At 43.5% G+C, this 18883-nt stretch overlaps 1 protein-coding gene across 1 annotated transcript in view; it reads right to left on the bottom strand.

The window, feature by feature from the left end:
• Nucleotides 1-18408, bottom strand: part of Mapkbp1 (mitogen-activated protein kinase binding protein 1) — a 52137-nt gene extending 33729 nt beyond the window's left edge. The window contains exon 1 of the mRNA XM_028767039.1: nt 17916-18408. Coding sequence (XP_028622872.1) covers nt 17916-18032 — 117 coding nt within the window. The 5' untranslated portion in view covers nt 18033-18408. The remainder of the gene's footprint in view (nt 1-17915) is intronic.
• Nucleotides 18409-18883: the final 475 nt, after the last annotated feature.

The raw sequence follows: 18883 nt of genomic DNA, 5'->3' as shown, positions 1-18883 counted from the left end.
TACAGAAGCAAGGACTCAAGAACAGGCACCCCCTTTATACCCTGCCATGATCTACACATCCACAATGCAGTGTAAGCTGGAAAGGCAGCCATGTTAAGAGGCTGAGCCAGCTCTTGCTTTGGCAGGCAGAGGGTGTTGAAATAGAGGAGAGCCTTTCCCAGCCTGAAACTGGTGTCATCTTTCTACTGAAGCAAGGCTCATGGAGGGCAGAGTTCTATAGTAGCCTATGAGAGAGTGCTGACACACCCACCACTAGCAGTGTGAAATAGACAGAGAAATACCATATCCTCCAGAGGGAAAGGAGGTAGGCAATATTTCCCTCACTCTAATGAGATAAATGGGTAAAATAACTTTGTAACAGTTTATCCCTGAGAGAGAAATAAAGTCTGTGTTTAAGTACTGGGAAAAAGGTGGTTCAAGGGTGGAAGACCACTTAGTCATACTAGACAAAACAGTTTTTCCAACTGGAATCTGCAACTTGGAATAGGACTTAAAATTAATTTAGTTAGTAATGAATAAACAGAATAAAAATGGATCATGCAGAATCAAGTCAGCCACTGAAAATTGTTTCAGGATATCTGGATATTCAAAATCAATGTAAAATATATTAATGGGTGTTTTCAAAAGTCTGAAAGCTGGCACTGGAGAGATGGCTCAGCAGTTAAGAGCACAGGATGCTCTTCCAGAGGACCCAGGTTAAACTTCTACAACCCACATGGAGGCTCACAACTGTCTTTAAATCCAGTTCCAGGGGATCTGATGCCCTCTCTTTACCTCCAAGGGTAGGTCACACAAATTATATAGAGACATAGATGTATGCAAAAATATGAATGAAATAAAAATAAATCACTTTATAATTTTAATTTTTAAAAAGTAGTCTGTCTGTGTGCAGGTGTGTTCACATGAGTGTAGGGATGTGCAGGTGCATTGCTGAGTGCAGATGTATGCAAATATGTGAGCATGAGTGAAAGTACCTGCACAAGTCAGAGACGTCAGATGTCCCTAGAGCTGAAGTTACAGGTGGTTATGCGCCTCCTGACATGGATGCTGGAAGAGATCAGTATGTGCTCTTAACTGCTGAGCCATCTGCTACAGCCACAAATTATTTATTGTTTATTTATTTTTAAGTCTGAAAGCCACTAGGATGCTATGCTATACAAGTCCCACCCACACTCTTTAAAACCATGGGGAATGATCTGCTACAGAGTAATCCAGTGTGTGACAAAGATCACCAAAAGAACAAAAAGTCCCCAACAAGAAGATAGTGACATCTGGTAAAGGTTCAGGGAAGAGAAACAAGAAAGCTTAAGGTGATCCAACCTAACGGTGCAGAGTGGGGATGTGGTGTTTCCTTCTTGGCATTTAGAGATAAAGTTTCTTTCAAAACTTTGAGACTAGGCATTGTGGCCCAGGCAGGACTTATTTGATTACATTTATTTATTTTGTGTGCATCTATGTACCATGGTACACATACATCATTCAAAGAAGAACTTGGGGGAGTCTGTATTCTCCTTCCACCATGTGACCCAAGGTCAATCTTGGGTCATCAGGCTTAGCAGCAAGTGTCTTTATCTGCTGAGCCATCTTGCTGGTCTCCTCACAGGATCTTGACCGGTGAAAACACAGAAGGATGACAGAATAGGTAAAATTATGTTCCAGAAAATTCTAAGTCTAGAGAGGTAGAATACAAGGGGATGAGGAAGAATTGCTTGTTTGAGGTAAGTCCTGGCTGCTCTGATACTTGCTACATAGCACAGGCTGGCCTCAGACTCATGGCAATCCTCCTGCCTCAGCCTCTTGAGTTTTTAGATTACAGACATATGCCACTACACCTTGCTCAAGAAAGACCTTGAGTGCCAAATTGTAATCTTTAGGTTATGGAGGCCTTGGGGGGAACCCAAGCTACATTTGGTGAGAAAAACAGAACACGAAAGCACCCAGGAGACATTTATGAGGCTAGCAGAGCAGCTCAGGTAAGAGGTAATGAGACCTACACAAGCAGGCCGATAGCTGCAACAGCACAGAAACAATACACACCAAAAACAAAGAGCAAACGAAGCTGGCAACAAATGGGCACTGTACAACTGTGGAGGGAAATAAAACACAATTCTGACTCTCAGAAATAGCAAGTAAAGCATTGCCATGGTCAACAGCAGGACTTGGGTCCACAGGGGCCAGGGTGCTGTCCTTTCAAGGTGCTGGGGTTTTCAGAGGACCTTACAGAGCACTCCATTCAGCAGCATAAACAGGATGAACGCTTGGAGAGAAGTTAGGGCTAGATATAGGTATTGAGAAGTGTTCCCAGCAAGACAGGAGGAGACAGAAGACAGGGAGAGACTCAGCACAGCTTTGGGGAAAACCTATTTTTATACTATGGAAGAGACGAGGTGCCCAGCAATAGAGAGGGAGGAGCACCAGTCAGCATGAGCGCTGAAAGGAGACAGGAATAGGACTCCTCAGACCTCACAGCCATCCACACTGGTTCCAAGAAGGTCCAGACTGTTCAACTACACACAGCCTGGAAACTGTAGGGAGGCCTCAACTCTTGCTAGTCAGCCTCCTGTGTCCCCAGCTTGCTCACTTGCTCTGCTAAGGAGGCTTCTTTGCCTGAATCAGGTGTAAACTGTGAAGGTTTTTGTCTTTCTTTCTTAGTGTGAGGAATCAGCACACCAGGAGTCTGCTCATGCTGTGAAGGGACTGCTCCCTCATGATGCAGCACTAGAAGCCAGAGTCACTTTGAAAAAGCCAGGGTCATCTAGATATGGTTGCCTCAAACTGGTGAGAACCCCAACAACTGAGAGGAAAGCGATCTGCTTCTGTTGCCATCTCACTGACCCCAGCTTCCTCTTCCCCACTCTTTTCCCAGTTTCTAAATCCCACTCAATGCAAGTGATGAACCCCAGGAGTGTAAGTCACTCCAGACAAACGTGGCCTGTTGTTTCCATAAACAAGCATGCCAGAGACCCTGTTAAGTTCCCTCCCTTCCTACAGGTTAAGAAAAACTGTTTACAGTCTCCTGTCTGTTCTCTACACTCTGATCTCACAAAGCACATTTTCCACCCAGTTCTAAAAACTGCCACTTATGCAAAAGCCACAGAGGAGCTTTTGCAGCAGGCCAGAAGGTTTTTCACAGAAACCTAGGCAGCTGTGCAGAGACCCAGTGACTGGACCCAGGAGACAGAAGGACTCTAGCAATTCATAAAGTGTCATCTGGTTAGAGATAAGTAGAGCAAAATGGATCCTTCCAGGGCAGGCCAACAGACCTGCTTCTCAACTCTGCCTGATTTTTACCTACTGTGGTTAATTTAGAGCGGTACTGTCTTCTACAAAGACCACCAGAAATCAAGGTCTCCAATAGGAAGAAATCAAAGCTTTTCTGCTCAACAATTCAGAATTAATGGGAGCTGAGTGGAGTCTCCTGTGCTGGGATTAAAATACCCTAAGCTTCTAAGGAAGGTCAATCTGCTACTGCTTGGAAGAAATAATCTTAGAGATCCTCTAGCCACAAGTCCCTGGAGACTAGCAAACTAGAATAAAGGTTGCCTAATTTTTCCCTAGTAATAGAATTACTTCAAGACACCCCAAAACCCCCAGATAGCAGTTCCACCCATTGCCTACACCCTTTCCCCTATCCTGCAACACTGTATGCATGTGTGTGTGCAAGTGTGTGTGTATGTGTGTGTGTGCGCGCACGCGTGCACGAGCACATGTGGCATCTTCTTCTATAGCTTTCCACTTCACTTTTGAGACACTCTATTATCTAAGCTGGAGCTTGCTAATTCAGCTCATCTGGCTGGCCAGCAAGCCTCAGGGAGCCAGTGCTGGAATCACAGGTGTGTGCCACCTTCTCAAGCAGATGCTGGGATCAAACTCAGATCCTCATGCTTGTGTGGCAAGCATTTTACCGACTGACACATCTCCCAGCCCCCATCACATTTTTTGAGGCAGGTCTCCCTAAGTGTCTAGGATGGCCTCAAATTCTTGGCCTCAAACACCCTTCTTACCTCAGCCTCCAAGCAGGCTGGGACTACAGGCACAAAACCACAGCTGGCTTTGCACGGGTCTAAATAAAAACACGAGAAAGGGTTATTAATCTGCATGCTAAAAGCTCCCCAGATTCATATCTAAAGTCCCTGTTACTTCTGGGCTGACAAAAATGCTTGATGCCAGGACCTGTAGATCAGCCTGGACAACATAGATGATCCTGGGTCAAAAAAGAAAAAAAGAAAAAGAAAAGCTTTCCAAGGGATCCTAAGAATCAGATTTTGAACTAGAATATTTATTTTATTTTACAGCAAGCTCTCTCTTTGTAGCCCTGGCTATCCTGGAACTCTCTGTGTGGACCAGGCTGGCTTCAAATTCACAGAGATCCACCTGCCTCTCCCTGACAAGTGCTAGGATTAAAAGTGTGCACCACTATACCTGTCTTGCACTATATTTAAAGCTTTTTGCCATTTTCTCCAAATCTTAGCTCCTGCTGGAACCAAAAGGAGAAATTAGCACTTCAAGTCTTGTGATAATACTTGAGGGGACAAAAGGGTCTGTGTAGACCGGTTCTACTGTACACATAGCCTGTCAAGAACTTCTAAGCCCAGCCTGGGAGATTGGGGGAATGGTGGAGGACGAACATGGTAACACACATTTGTAATCCTAGCATTCTAAAGACTAAGGCCAGGAGGACCATTATAAGTCAAAGCTAGCCTGGGCTACATAATAAGTAGTGAGTTCCAGGCCAACCCATCTCAAAACACAGCAAAATCACTAGAAAAGAGATGACAAAGGTTATCAGGATAAGGTAGGGGCACAATACATGCCTTTCATATTAGCTTCATGTTTTTATTTAGTTTTTAAAGATTTATTTTGTGAGTGTGTTGGGGCGGGGGAGAGCAAGTGAGGACACCTGCAGAGTCCTCTGGAACTGGAGTTAAAGGCAGTTATGCCCTGGGTGCTGGGAGCAAAATCAGATCTTCTGCAAGAACAGTGTGCTCCTTAAATACTGAACCATCTCTTCAGCCCTGGCTTCAATTTTTTTTTTTTTTAATGTCACAACTTGGATAGAGTGTAGCGGTGCATGCCTTTAATCTCAGCACTTAGGAGGCAGAGGCAGATGGATATCTATGAGTTTGAGGCCAGCCTGGTCTGCATAGTGAGTTCCAGAACAGCCAGGGCAATGTAGAGAGACCCTGTCTCAAAAAAGGGGGGGGGGGGAAACAGAGCTTTTCCTAATGCTGGACCACTTGTGGTCAGAATCCAGCTATGTCTGGGCTATGCTGCATGCAGCCTATGGTCGATATGGAGAGCTAACACGTGCTTCCAATGATCAATATGGAGAACTAACTAGTGTGTCCAAGGGAGCTGGCATTGCAGTGTTAGAAGAGAGTCTGGTTTTCTGTGCAGATGAAGGAAGAAGCTAGAAAGCAACAGACCAAGGAGAGGGAATGAAGGGACTCTGTTAAAGAGACAGTTTTAGTACAGTCACCAGCATGTGCCCACATCTGGTAAGCATAGTAAGCAGCCTTAATAGCCCAGTTCCTCCACAGAGGAAAGCCTCCTGGCCCTCCCTTGCTTTTCCATGGTTACCAGAACAGCAGATATGAGACAGTTCAATTCAGACCTGATGGGGGAGGGGATTTTCCCCTCTACTGTCTGACTTCTCTATACTAAGAGCAGAATCTCAAAGCTTTATGAACTGAATGAAGTTTGGTCCTTAAATGAGCCTAATTAAAGCTAGAGGTGGCAGCATACACCTGTAATTCCAGGGAGTCAGAGGCAAGAAGATTAGGAACTCAGCTAATAGTAAGTTTGAGGTCTCATATAGTCTCAAACTATTTGAGACCCTGTCCCAAAGTAACAACAAAAAAAGGGGCATTTACCAATCTACACAGCTGAGTGTTTCCCTTGATCTCCTAGTTTCCAATTGTGTCAGCAGGGCGAATGCTCACCGTTTCCTCGCCTAGCCAACTGGGTAAAGTGAATGTGTAACGACTGATTGGGTGTGGGGAGGCCCTAGTGCTCTGGCTGCCTACAGACTTGCGCCACAAGACTCCTTCCGTGTCCCAAGGCCTTCACCACTTTCCCAATGGAGCAAGGGTGCTCACATCAATCCCTCTTGTACACTTTACCCTCTCTTCTTGCTCAAGAACTTTCAAGGGGTCCTTGTTACTAAGTAAATGTTTGTGCCTTATATCACCAGACCTTGATTCAAATTTGATTTCCTACTATTCCCCTAAAAGACACATGCACATTCGTCAATCTGGATTATTCTTTAGTCCCAATACAAGCTTCAGCTTGTATTTCTTGTATTTCTTCTTTTTCCACCACCACACACTGAAATTCTAGCTTTCCTACAAATCAGTTCAAATGGCATATACTGAGTCTGACTTTTCAGTGGTCTCTCGAGGAATTGAAACTCTGGGATAGTTTCTTCATTATTTGCTTCTCTACAGTACCCTTGAATAAACTCTTTTCATAAAACATGTATTGCTTTAAAAGCATCAAGACATTTTATTGACTAAACATCAATGAGAAAATAGTTTTAAAGATCTCAAATTTACAATGTTATCAGGGATTCTCAAGAGAAAATTTGAAGATTCTATTTTTATTATCACACCCGTGTGTGTGTGTGTGTGTGTGTGTGTGTGTTGGGTATGTGTACATGAGTGTAAGAGCACAGCGGGTCAGAGGTGTCAGATCCCCTGGAGCTGGAGTTACAAGCAATTGTGAGCTGTGGTCTTAACCACCAAGCCATCTATCTTCTCCAGCCCCAAGAAAGTATTTTTTTTTATCCCATTAACACTTATGTATGTGTATGAATATATGTGTGTATATATGAATATATGAATATTTGTGTATGTATCCCAAACCACCAAGTTGATATCAGACATATTTTCAGTAACATAACGAATAAATACAGATTTTAGATTTCAAATATTTTATATTCAAATTTGAAATACATTCTAATTGAAGAGATTTTCATCTTTACTGTCTTTTTCTACTTTTAAAAACAATGCAGGCTTGTTATTTCAAGTTCAAGTCTTATAAAATTAAAGTGACAGCCCACCATAACCTAACTCTTCCTGAGGTAACTAATACTCACAAGTGATGTTTACAGCCTCACTTTTTCTGTGCATATACTATTAGATGTGTATGTTTTCAAAAATGTACAAGCAATCATTACCAAAGCATTCTACAATCTGCTGTTGCTTTACATATATATATCTTATACTTCATTACACATCAAAAGACAGAGTGACTTCATTATTTTCAGCAAATACAAGGAATTTTATTTCATACAAGTATCCATTCTGTCAAGAGTTCAATTCCCAGCAACAATGTGGTGGCTTACAATCATCCATAATGAGTTCTGATGCCTTCTTCTGGCATACAGGTGTACATGCAGATAGAGCACTCATACATAAACTAACTAAATAAATCTTTTTAAAAAGAAAAGAAACAACAAAAATGAAGTGTTTCTTCTAGTGAGTATTACCAAATTATTCTAGCTGTTGAATCAATAGCATGAGTTAGGTATGACTGTATCTATTCCCTCAAATCTTCATATATATTTAGTGGGGTTTACACATACACACACACACACACACACACACACACCTTCTTTTTCTTTGTTGTTGTCTGTCTGTTTTGAGACAAGCTCTTCCTGAGACCAGGCTGGCTTTGAACTATTGATCTTCCTGCCTAAGTCGCATAATTTCTGGGACTACATGGATTCACCAAAAGATCAGCTCCACCTAATTGTTTAAATAAAAATTTCACTGCAGTCACAAACTATAATCTCAGTGGGTTATAAAATTGATATGTTTTCACACTGACTTTAAATTCTTAGACTGAAAGTTCAATATAAATGAATTAGCATCTCCAAAGGAAAAATATTTCTCTAATTTTTGGAAGGCATTGCTATTAGAAAACATACTCAATAGCTTACAATAGAAAACAAACACCAATAGCTTTTGATCTAACATAGAAAATTGGGGTCATCACATCCCTTTAAGTTCATTAGTCTGACTTACTTTATATGTGTGTTTTGCCTGTATATATGTCTGTGCACCTCATGCATGTCTATGTGTCCAAAGAGGCTATCAGATCCCCTGGAACCTTTGGCATTACTCAAATGGTTGTGAACTGCCATGTAGATCCTGGAAATTAAACCCAAGTCCTTTGGAAGAACAGCTAGTGCTCTTAATCACAGAACCATCTCTCTGGCCCCTAGTTTGACTTTTAATTGCAACAAACTCATTGCTAAAGCCCCGAGATAAATTATAATGTAGTTAGTATCAAAGAGTGCATGGTGGGCTGAAGAAATGGCTCCATGGGAAAGAATGCCTGCTGTGAATGAGGATCTGAGTTTATATCACCAGCATCCATGTAAAAAGTGGGTGTGATCTTATAACCCCAGCACCATGTGGGTAAAGAGAAGAGTGCTGAAGTTTGCTGGTCACTGGGCTGGATCCAGGCTCAGTGATGTTGTGTTAGGGGAATAAGGCAGAAGTGATGGCGCAGGACAGCTAACTTCTCAGGGTTCCAAGTGTGAACATGTGTGCACACATATGCATATATACTACACACACACACACACACCCCATTACTAACCCTTCCTTTTGGTTAGCATTCTATATCATTGGCAAGGAAAAGTACTAAAGATTTGGAACAAAAGACAATGAGCCTGCAAAAAGGGACTTCTTGCAAATGGAAACTAGAAACTAAATCTCACCAGCAAACTAGGTTCCTTGATAGTACACAAATCTTTGTGCTGTTAATATTAGGCACCCCTTACAACTGTGAAGCTGTTTGGGCCTTATACCACTCTTTCATGGTCACTAAGTCTCCTTTAAGCCTCACCACAGCTCTGAAATGCACCAGAATCCAATCAAATAAGACACTAGCCAGTTCCCTCTGAAGTGAGGATGGTGTGTGTGTGTGTGTGTGTAAGGGGGCCTGGGTGTAAGCAATTCAGGGGAGCATGCCTTGAGACCCATGTTTTTGCACTTAAGGATCACACTTCCCTACTTGAGAGAAGAAATCAAAACCACCCAGACCTGAGGTCAGGTAAGGGCAGACATCTGCTAGAGGAAACTTATAACCCTGGAGCCATGCAGATAAAAGGAGTCAGGTGAGCAAGTGACCTCATTTCTGTTGTTCAAATTCATCGAATCTTGTCATCATTCACGTCAGTGCTGGCATGGTGCATTTGGGATAGTTTTGTTTTGTTTCACAAAAATAAAGATTTCACTCAGCATTCTCATGATTTAAAAAACAAGGTTGGTTATAGGCTAAAGTAACAAATGGGCCCAGTTGGAGGAAAGATCTAGCATTACACTAGGTCCTCCTCAAGAACACAAGAGACTCAATCATCTTGCCAAACAATACCTCAGATGAAAACCTGGCCATTCCTGAAACCCTAGAAATGACCAAAGCGTCTGTCAGTTTCCGCTCCTCACTAACTCTAAAGCAGCATCAACTGCTCTGGCTCACAGGTATCTGCTCACAGGCATCTGGAGCCACACAGCTGCAACAACTTGACCTTCAATTACTCACAGACCCACAAGTTAAATGCTTCCTAACATATCCCATGGCCAACTGTGAGGAGGCAGTCAGGAAAGTGCCAGGTTGAGAAGGACAGCAAGAATACAGACAGGCAAAGGTTGCTAGACATGGGTCTAAAGCCAGCTGTGGAGAAATTCTTTATACTGACCTGCTAGGGAAGGTATGGAAAAGGGTGAGTGCATGTGTGGTCACAGTGTGGGCTTTTTTTTTTTTTTCTGAGATTGAGTACTATGTAGGCCAGGCTGGATTCTCTATGATCTTGACAAGAGGATGATCTTGAATTCTTTCTCCAGCCTCCTGTCCCCACTTCCCAAGTGCTGGGATTACGGATCTGTGCCAATCCACCACACCCTGATAAAAATGTGTATCTAAAACAAAACACAGCAAAAATAAAACGAAACAACCTGCCCCCTTCCTCAGTGGGCTGGAAAGATAGCTCAGCAGTTAAGAGCATCTGTTGTTCTTCCAGAGCAATTCATAGCACCTACATAGCAGCTCACAACTGTAACTCCAGTTCCAGGGGATCCAACACCCTCACACAGATATTTATGTTAGAAAAACACTAATTCACATAAAAGAAAAATAAATCATTTAAAAAACAAACAACCCTCACCTTCTCCAACCTGTACACCGGCTATTGAAATTGTAGACGTTCTTTTGATGATAAAGATTCCCTTGGGAGGGATACAGAATAATGGTTACATTTGGGCTTTGGAACTATGGAAGCCAAGGTTTGAACTCCAGCTCAGCTACCTAGTATCCATCTGAACTGACATCAGTTTCCAGCATGTATGGTAGAAGCAATTGTTCATGATCTACTATTATGTTTCATAAACTCTTCTGCATGTTGCATTTCACATATTTGTAGGACTCTTGTTTGTCTGTTACATGCCAGCACCTTTAAGGGACCAGGTGAACATCCAAGGAGATGGGGGAAGCACCACTGAAGTGAGCTGGATTTCAGACTGGTGAGATGCTAGCATCGAAAACAACATGGGGAGGGTTGGCTCCCAGGGACAGCACAGCTCTTGCTTATTAGACCAATGCCTCAGGTTCCATCCTTAGCACCAATAAAAAAACAGCATTTCCAAAGAACAACAAGCCCCCTTCTCATGAGGCCTCTAAAAGAGCATTTGACAGTGTGTGGAGGGTGATAGCAGCCAGATGGCTGCACTAAGTGTTCCAAGATTTTCAAGTAAATTTAAATTTCAACTATGAATGAAGGAGAAAAGAGAGAAAGCATCTTCAACCTCATTTCCATGTTAGGGGAGGATGAGACATGTGAGCTTAAAATCTAGTCTTTGACAAATGCTTGCTTTACAGACTAGGAAAAAGCCTTACACACTTTTTCTGTTGCAGTGAGAGGGAGTAAAATGTACTCCCCAGCTCTCTAAGAGGAGACTGCACTGTGAGCTCTTCTAAGTGTCCTTCAGAACTAGGTAAGAAGCACTATGAACTCAACTGGTGTGGTGATACTATCCATACCTCCAGCACACAGCGGGCTAAGGCAGCAGAAGGGCTGTGCATTTGAACCCAGCCTGCAATACTCAGCAAAGATTTGTCAAAAAAAAAAAAAAAAGAAGTAAAAGAAAAAGAAATAGACAAAAAAAATTTCCAAAAGCAGCACTATATGGGCTTGCTGTTACAAGGGCAAAGTAAGGAAAGATGTGGAAAAGTTTCAACACTTAAAACTTCAAAACCTAAGAATCCAAAACCCTCACACAGATATTTATGCTGGGAAAACACCAATTTAAATAAAATAAAAAATAAATAAATCGTTTAAAAAACAAACAAACAAACTCCCCCTTCTCCAACCTGTGCACCATAGACTGGCTATCAAAATTCTAGACATTCTTTTGAAAATGGGAGATTCTACTGGGACAGATACATAATACAGAAAAGTGACGGTCATGCTCACTTTTATTTCCCCTTAATCTCTGCCCTCCTTAATTTTTAAATTTTAAGTAGAACATAAAAGCAGTTAAGGGTGGGAGTGGCACAAGCCTCTAATCCCAGCACTGGGAGGCAGGGCTGAGGCAGGAGAACTACCATGAGTTCAAGGCTAGCCTGGGCTACAGAAGAAGTTCTCATCTTAAGAAAAATAAAGAAGGCAAAGCCAAGCAGAGCAGCTGCCATCCTCATCCAATGAGGCAAGTTTTTAAGAAACCACCATCAAACTGTCTGCTGATGTCCTCTCCCAGTAGGGCATGAGGGTTGGTCACTGCACCTTCTCCTGAGATTACAGCTGCTCCCCTATACCTCTTAGACACTTTTAGGTGACTCTGCCCTGACTGCATGTGAACCATGCCATCAGGGTGTCTGGAGAGGAGCTAGAGCATACAAGCTGAAGAAGGCTAAGTGGGAGGAGCTATGGAAAAGCCATCATCTATGTCCTGTGAAGACTTTTCAGTATGGCTACTCTAGAGTCCCCCAAACTCCTGTCACCACCCCCACCATGCTCTGTAGCAAGCACAATAAACTCCACTGGCTCCCCAGGGTCGACTCTGGTGAAATGTGACTTTGGTTTGTCACTGGAACTTTATGAGGAAGGAGTAGGTGCAGTTGATGTTTCCCTAGAGAGGGAATTCTCACAGCAGTAGAACAGTAAACACCAAAGAAGGTGGGTCAGCCTGGGCCTGCACTCTGAGAGAGCTGGAGTGGGGGAGTACTGTGCAAAGGAGGCGGACAGAAGGAGGAGAATGAGGAGGTTAGCTTGTAGCAATGCAAACAGAAGCCTAACATAACAAAGCCTATTGAAAACACTGTAGCTTCTCCCCCCCTCCCTAACAACATCGCTGTCCGAATATGAAGTAAAACCAACAGATCTCTAAGGACAGCTTGATAGTCGATGTTCACAGAGAAGCTTAGTTTGAATAAACAGTCACAGATTTCAAGCCCTGGACTGCTCTCAGAAGGGCAATAACAGTTCCAAGCCCAGCTGGAGAGTCAAAGGGTTGGGGTATGGCAAAGAATCAGGCAGAAGCCTCACATCTACCTGTGTTTCCTCATTCATCAAGATATGAGAACACATAGGTGACAGATGGAAGTGAAGAGAGAGAATTCCAATGTCCAATTGGTAGGAACTTAAGCATTCAATGGGGGTGAGGGAAGGCTTGGGGACATGATATAGTGTGGCAGGAGAGTGTCTGTCTAGCCTCTGGGTTTAATCCTGGCACTGAAAAAAAAATACCAAAGGCTGATCCAACAGGATAACTTGGCCAGAACAGCAAAGTGAGGGAGGGATTCTAGAGGGAGTGTGGTCAAGGAGATGGGCAGAGACTCTGGAGACAACTCAGACCCTGAAGAGGCCAGGATATTTTTAGACAAAAAGGAAGAGGTGTTACTGGGTTCAGGAAAGAGGAGGATCACTTTAAAGGCTAGAGCCACTGAAGGAAGATGATCAAAGCCAGGAGGGCAGCACTGCTTACATCGTATCACCTGATCCAAGGATTTCAAGATAACCAATAAGCCTTAATTCAGAACACACCACAGCCAGGCACGGTGGCATTGCCAATAATCCTAGCTCTGGAGGCAAGAGGACAGAGTTTAAGGGGCTTGGGAGTGGGGCTAAGCTACTGGCTGAGACCTCTATTCTTGTTCATCTGTCCCAAGTGGAGAATTCAGAGAGTATATACCAAACAATGAAATCTGTTCATTCCTAGGAGTCCGAAAGTGAGCTGTTCCTGGAAGGGTGAGACGTAGAGCTGGCCTGGGCTCAACAGATGGTATCATCTAGTTTCCTGCTCCTGATGGCAAAGGGAAACTCCTGGGGAACTATCTTTGTAAGACAACAACTGACTCCATAGGTCTGACCTCACAGCAGTGCAATTCTGTTAGACCCACCCGACAGTTTGTGCAGCTATGAGTCTAGAAGGCAGAGAAGAATACAAAACTATTGGTGGAAAGGAGCATATGTCTCAGGCTGGACTGCTGGGCTGTCAGCAGACCTTGATGAGGACTTGGATATAAAAACAACTTAGGCCAGAGGTTCATAACTGATGGTGGGCTTCTGACAGAACTTAATACACACCCAGCTACCAAACTCCACTTCATGAGGCTCTGCTTCCACACAGTGAGAATGGGTCCTGAGAAAACGTTTCTTTTCTTTGTATTTTTGAGTCAGAATCTCATATAATCCAGACTGGTATCAACCAGTCCACATTCTTTGGGTGTGTGCAACTTTGCTTGGTTTATATGGTGCTGGGGATGGGACCTGTGGTGTCGTGCAAGTCAGGCAAGCACTCTACCAACTGAGCCACATCCCCAGGCCCTAGAATGCTTATTTTTAAAATGTTAATAATCTGAGGTCTTACTAACCACTCTTCCAGGCAGTCAGCACCAAACTAGCACTTACGATTCACAAGTGCTTTGAGAATAAATACAGCTCCCTCTAACAAAAAGGGAAAAGAAAAGGCTTTTCTATACTAATATCTGGGCTCAAAAACTGAGCAAAGTCTGAAATCAGATTATAGCTAGTATTTGCTCCTTCAAGAAACCTACCTACATACCCTTCTTAGAGCTACCATATATATTAAAGGCCCAAAGTAAGACCATATAATCACATAGGAGAGAACAAGAAGAGCTGTGCAATCATAAAACTGGACTAGAAGAAAATTACCTTGCCTGATGTTATCAGAGAGAGTAATACACAACCTGCAGCAGATTACTTGTGACTAGGAAAGATGGTTTTTAAAAGGATCCTTTTGTGTCCCTAACTTCAATCTTGCCTGCTCAGCCTCAGTCCATTTCTGTCCTTTGTAAAAATAGAACCACCCAAGTTGCATCTATACAAAAATCTTCAGCTTTAGGAAAAAAAAAAAAAAGGGGGAGAGAAGAAGATTAGCTACCAAGAGCATACACATTTCTTTCCTAAAGAAAACGCAGCCTCAGCTGAGATGAGAGGTGGGGAACGACAAATGTACAGGATTTGGGCTTAAAAGTTATTTACAACTGAGAGCTTCAAGTTCTTCAAATCTGCAGACCTGGCATGAAATCTCAAACCAGTCTTCTCCATTTTACTCTATATAGAAACCCCCTTTCCTGTGAAAAGCTTGATAAGATCTCGTTGCTTATCTAATCTCCCAATAGTCATTAAACTGCCACCTTTTATTATTGGTTCTCATCTCGGCTTTAAACCATATTTAACCATATTTTAAAGGCTCTTTCCTGAATAAAAAGCCCTGAATGAGCAGTGCTGTTTCATTAATCCTGGTTTTGATTTTTCAAGAGATCAGAGCTCTTCTTATCAGTCCATCTGCACTGACATCTCTTAACAGTGTACTCCTTTCCCATTAACTGTCTAGCTTACACTGTCCTCAAAGTGGGCTGTGAAAGGGGTAAAGAACACAAAGACACAGGGGCTGGAGAAACGGCTCAGTGGTTAAGAGCATTCACTCACTGCTCTTCCGAAGGTTCTGAGTTCAATTCCTAGCACCCACATGGCAACTCACAACTTCAGATGCTGTCTTCTGGTGTGCAGATATATATGCAAAGTACCCATATATATAAAATACACAAATAAATAAACCTTTAAAAAAACTGAAAATGAAGACACATAAAAAAGACAACTAGAGATTGGTTTCAAGGTAGCAGAAATAATCAGGGAAGTCGCTCTGGCTCTGGAAGACAGATACAGAACTAGAAATAAGCAGAAAATTTTATGATACAGAATGGTATGGTTCAAAGCAAGTTTTGAGGCCTGTCAGGGCTACTATATAGCAAGATCTTGTCTTGAAAAAAATTAAAACAGGAGGTCATTGCATAATGTCACCCTGATCCCTCCTTTCTTACTTTCCAAGTGGCATGTCTTTTTATCTTCAAGTTTTATTTCAAAATTAGCTACTATGTCCAGGGACAGTAGTCCAAAACTTTCCTAGCACTCGGGAGGCTGAGGAAGGAGGATGTCTAATTTGAAGGCAGCTTGGATTTCATAGGAACTCCCAGGCCAGCCTGGGCTACACTGAGACCATGTCTCATAAAATGAAAACAAAGTAAAATCAAATATCCATGAATCCATTCCACAATTACCTTAATTACCATGTATTAGGGACTCATAGGCCAGGTCTTATATGGGTACAGAGTAAGATTTTAGAGTAACCTTACATAGAAGGACTTCACTGTGGGGTATGTGAGAAGGTTGGTGCACAGAGACACTTGTGACATAATGTAAAAGGTCAGCACCAACTTCCTACTTGGAACAAGATGTTTAATGGTGATGCCAAAGATGTCTTCCTTTCACTGTTTTCCTAGAGTGATCCTCTCTTACCTTGGGATTCAGTTCAAATATCCCTTCTTCTGTGAGGTCTTTCCTAATTTCTTTCCCCTGTAATCCCATTAATAACTTAGTGCATATTTTTAGAACAGCACTTACCAAATCTGGTTGTAATTACTTGTTTACATGTCTAACTTAGCTACAAGCTCCTCGGTGGCAAGGATAATGTTTTATTCATCACCACTTAGTCACCCAATAGGCACTCAACTTGTAGAACACATTAGTGATGATAGATGTGGGAGTCTTAAAGAATAGTGACGGGATCTTCCAGATTCTAGAGCACTCATGGTAGACTCCCATAATATACCCCTACTGTGTTTACTAGTCTTGGCCAGAAAAGGGGCCAAAAGATAAGAGAAAATTGGTTCAATAATGCTGCCACAAATCAGCAAAGGTGGCCTGGCAAGCAAGAGTACTTGCCATGTTGACTTCCACAAGACCATGGCACATGTGCACCTACACCCACACGTCACAATATAATTATAATGATAAACAAAAGTTTTTTTAAAAGTTATATCTATGAGTTTCCAAGTTGGAGTACCCATTCTTCTGCCTCTAGAGAATAGGAACAATTATTAATAAGAATCCTTGAAAGGGGCACTAATTCTGCCACCATAATAATGTGGCAAATTTTAATTCAGTAGAATCTCTGCTAGAATATACAGCAAAGCTGTTCACTTTACCAAAGCCAATCACGGTTCTGTTAAGGGACCCAGTAACCCTTCTCAGAACTCTCATGCTGTACATTAAACTCCAAATCTTTCTGAAACAGAGTCACAGGCAAGGGAACAATATGCTGCTATCTCTAAGGACTGTCCTTGGCAATCCTGTACCACACAGAGTTACTATGTTTGTGGGCTGCTATTCAGACACAAAACCTAATCTGATCCTGTGGGAACAATGCTTCAGATCCCCTCAAGGGATTAAATAAGTGTATTGTACTTCTTATGCCCAAAATTGTGGGAATCCTCAAAGCTGAATAAAGTGTAAACCGGGCATGCCAGAAAATCCCAGCAGTTGGGATGCTCCAGCAGGAATTTGTAGTTTGAACCCATCCCAGACTATGTGACAAGAGCCCGCCTTGAAGCAAGACCAAACAAATAAAAAACAAGTATAAGAACCAAAACCCAGACATGGGTAAGAATGGAAGATGACCATCTGCCCAGAAAAAGGATGCTGGCACACAATACTCAGAAACGAGCAGTGCTGCACCAGGGGAGCTGTCTTTCTGGCAGACACGTGGCTCCTTCATTTTATCATGAGAAACCAAGAAGTTCCAGTTAAATCAATTTAACTATTGTAAAGAGATAAACCATTTTACATTTATTTCTCTCTGTGTGTGTGCATCCCCACATGGAGGTCAGAGAACTACTTCCAGGAGTTGGTTCACTCCTTCCACCGTGTGGCTCCAAGTACTCCAAGTCAGACCAGGCTTGTTGGCAAAGGTGTCACCAGCTAAGCCATCTTGCCAGTCGAATCTTCTGCATCTTTGAACAGGACAGGGTATCACTATGTAGCCCTGGCTCACCTGGAAATTGTTAGACTAGGCTGAACTTGTCTCTGACTCCCTAGTGCTGGGATTACAGGCATGTCACCAAGCTTGTCATAAAATTGCTTTGCTCTCTTAGATGAAGTGTACTAGAATATTTCTTTTTGCTAGTACAGTCTGGCATTATAACCCCAACTGTTACACTAATATATTAGTCACAGCTAGGTCCTTACTGAATATGTGATCTCACTGTCCTCTTCCACGAAGAGAAACTGAGTCATAAAATGTCAACTTGCTTCCCCAAGCACACACTTAGTTTGGACTGAGGTCCTGTTAAATCCAGGTTACCTTCCTCCTATGCACTTCTTCAAGCCATGGTTGCGCATCTGCATGCCCGCCCATGCCTGCTGTTGTTCTTCTGACTTCAAAATAGATCGTCAAAGATAAGCGTATATGACCTTTTAAAGGCAACAGAAGAATTTCATCCTCGCATTGCCCACCCTCCCCCTCCCCCCAAGAAAGAGAAAGGTAAAAAAGGGAACAAAGTGCAGGAGAGGGCAGAATAGGTAAGAAGTGTCTCCCGATAGGGCTCACCTTGGAGCTGAGGTCCTCTCTCCGGTTTCCTGCTTTACTTCTGCGTAATTTGATGGATGGAGACCGCAGCAAGTTCTTGATGCGGCTAGTAATGGTTGATCCTTCTCCAGCCATCATAACGAGGAGCCCCTAAGGACAGTCCCTGGCCTGGCCTTAGGACTTATCTCAACAGCGGTACTGCCTTCTCGCTCAACACGGCCTTCGGATATGCACTTTCACTGGCCTGAGATGGCAGAAGCATCACAGGAGGTGTCTTCTGCTTGTCACCAACTCTTACTCTGGGCATTGCCCTGTGCTTTCCCACTCCCCATCCCCACCCTATACTGCTGGATTTTTTACAAGGGGAGGACGACCCCTGGAGTGAAGAAATGTCAGGCCCACGCCTGCCAGAGGCGTTTAACTGAAGAATGGGATGGGCTGGTGACCAGTCTGGCGCCGGTTACAGCCCAAGTGTTCCCATGGTAACTGAGGTGTCCAAGGGAGGAGGCCTCCGAAGCCACTGGGCAAGGGGCCGAAGCACCGCGCTGGCCGCGGGGCTCGCGCTGGCCCGATCCAATGCGAGAGCCTCCCTCCCGCACCCCAGTCTTGGGAGCTCCGTTTCAGTCCCCCACACCCACCGCCCACTCCAGAAACCCCTACTACTCGTCAGCGCCCTCGTTCGCTCGGGCCCAGCTCACAGAGCCCTCAGGCATCGCGTTCGACGGCTTCAGCTCCGCCGCGGCAGCCGCGGCAGTAGCTATGGTGGCACCAGCGGCTCAAAACGCGAACTAGAGCCTGAGCCTAGCTACGCGCTGGAGAGGCGGGGCCTAGTGAAGGGGGTGCGGTCTGTAGCAGATCGGTCCCCGATTGGACGATCGATGCCTAAGGGGGCGGACCCAAAGAATGAACCGTGAACGCAGAGGTCTCGGGATTCTGCACAGTGTAATTGTGGGTACCGCTCCTAAAGGAAGGTCAACGTAACATTGCTT

The sequence above is a fragment of the Grammomys surdaster genome, unplaced genomic scaffold, assembly GCF_004785775.1.
Source record: "Grammomys surdaster isolate TR1022 unplaced genomic scaffold, NIH_TR_1.0 170, whole genome shotgun sequence".
NCBI lineage: Eukaryota > Metazoa > Chordata > Mammalia > Rodentia > Muridae > Grammomys > Grammomys surdaster.
The sequence above is the reverse complement of the archived record's forward strand: the minus strand, read 5'-3'. Positions and strand labels throughout refer to the sequence as shown.